Source organism: Cyprinodon variegatus, unplaced genomic scaffold, assembly GCF_000732505.1.
Source record: "Cyprinodon variegatus isolate N-32 unplaced genomic scaffold, C_variegatus-1.0 Scaffold1252, whole genome shotgun sequence".
In the NCBI taxonomy this organism is placed as follows: domain Eukaryota; kingdom Metazoa; phylum Chordata; class Actinopteri; order Cyprinodontiformes; family Cyprinodontidae; genus Cyprinodon; species Cyprinodon variegatus.
This window is the reverse complement of record NW_015151705.1, coordinates 72786-74600: the sequence shown is the minus strand read 5'-3', so window position 1 is coordinate 74600 and position 1815 is coordinate 72786. Positions and strand designations below refer to the sequence as shown.

The 1815-nt window shown below is 35.3% G+C and overlaps 1 protein-coding gene across 1 annotated transcript in view; it reads right to left on the bottom strand.

The window, feature by feature from the left end:
• Nucleotides 1-1815, bottom strand: part of LOC107102415 (synembryn-A-like) — a gene marked incomplete at its 3' end in the record, with an annotated part of 19149 nt that overhangs the window by 5414 nt on the left and 11920 nt on the right. Inside the window, exon 11 of the mRNA XM_015401727.1 lies at nucleotides 1644-1739. Coding sequence (XP_015257213.1) covers nucleotides 1644-1739 — 96 coding nt within the window. The remainder of the gene's footprint in view (nucleotides 1-1643; nucleotides 1740-1815) is intronic.

Sequence of the window (1815 nt, the reverse complement as noted above, 5' to 3'; positions counted from 1 at the left end):
ATCACTGATAAAGTCGGATGGTTATAAAAGTTGTTTCTTCCTGTTGAGGTGGTGGATCAGCCAATCAGCTCTCTGCTTCCTCCGTTTTCAAACTAAAGGTCCTCCCAGGAGCTCTAAAGAACTTTGGGACAAACTTTTACGTCCAAAAGAGAAAAATCTAAAATCTTCTGTTTTTTTTTTAAGACCTACTTTATAAGAGTTCTTGGTGAAAATGAGCTCTGCTTCTGACCACTAATGAAAGTTCTGAACCCAACACAGATCCTCCGTTCAGCCATTAAGCTGTGGTTCTGTCAATGGTTTGATTTCAACTTTGGTCTTTAGCTCATTTCATCAGCGGCTCTGATTAATGTGGAATTAGGACCTTTTTCCACTTTGAAAAGGTTTGCATTAGAACTAAGACAGAAGGTTAATCTGTGCCTATTTAACCAAATATAGTCTAAATATGTCTGTTATATGTGGATTTATCCTGTATTTTCTTTTGAAGATATAGAAATGTGCAGAGGTAAACAGAGGTAAACCCACTCTTACATTTTATATTCTCTCTCTGTATCATGAAACAAAGCAAAATAATACATTTAAGGGATGAAAAATAAATGTACTTTATATACATAAGCACAGAAACTAGAAGAGGAACTGAGCATTTAAAATATTAACCTAAATATACAAGTTGGACATCTGGGCTGCAGTTACTCTGTTTAACCCATTTCATGTATTTTATAAATGGCTGAAAAAAATCCAATTAGATTAATCGATTAATGACATCATCAACTCATTTAGAAATTGATTAATTGTTGACCGGAGTATAGAGACTCTAAAACCTGCCTTTAGCTGACAGAGCGAACCTCTTAGAGCAGCAATTACATCAAAATTATAAAAAAAATAGATATATACAATTTTTCCATTTTAGATAAAAAATGTATTCATATTTTATTATTCTCCATCCAGATCTATAAAAAGGAAACTTTCTGTTTTATCTGGTTTAATTTCCTAAAAACTCATTCTCGTCGGATGAACTGATTTGCAAAAATAATCATTAGTTGCTGCCCTAATTTTATAGTTACATTCCAAACACATTTCTTACATAATAATCTGTAGCGTAGATAAAAGCAAACCGACCAAACATGAACATAAATCAGGAAAAATATAATAAAATTCATCATTAATGAGCTGCAACAGAATCTAATTACTGAACCAAATGAAACTCTCAGCTGAAGCCACTTCTCCCTCTACCTGTGCTGCAGCATCATCAATCATTGTTTAAGTTCCCTAAATTCAGCTAAATCACAAACTGATATTTACACATTGAATGTTAATAATGCTTCAGTCTACCAGAAAAATGCTAAAATAAATAAATAATTTGACTGGTTTCTGATCAGTGGGATGCTAACTGGGAACCAGGGTTAAATGCACATAAATCACCATGGCAACTAATGTGTTACTGGTTTGCTTTTGGCCAAAATATCCAGAAAATCCCGACTTAGTGCCTGATGTGGCTTTTGTTGGGGCTCTGGTTGGTTTGACTGGGTTTCTATCTCTTTCATCAGTTTGGAAAGAGCTTCTGGATTCACTCGATGACTTCTTCATATTACATCAGGCAAAGGTTTGGGGGGGGGTATGGATGTAGGGAAAAACAAAAATCTGACCTTTTGTCGTAAGTAGTGACGAGTTTCCCTGTGAACCCGAGAGCTTTCTGTCAGTAAACTCAGGACAGGAGTTAGCTTCTCCTTCAGCTTCAGACCCTGAGAAGAAGAACAAGGAACAATCAGTATCAACTTAAACAGGCCTTTTATCAGACAACCAGAACCAGCTTAAAAA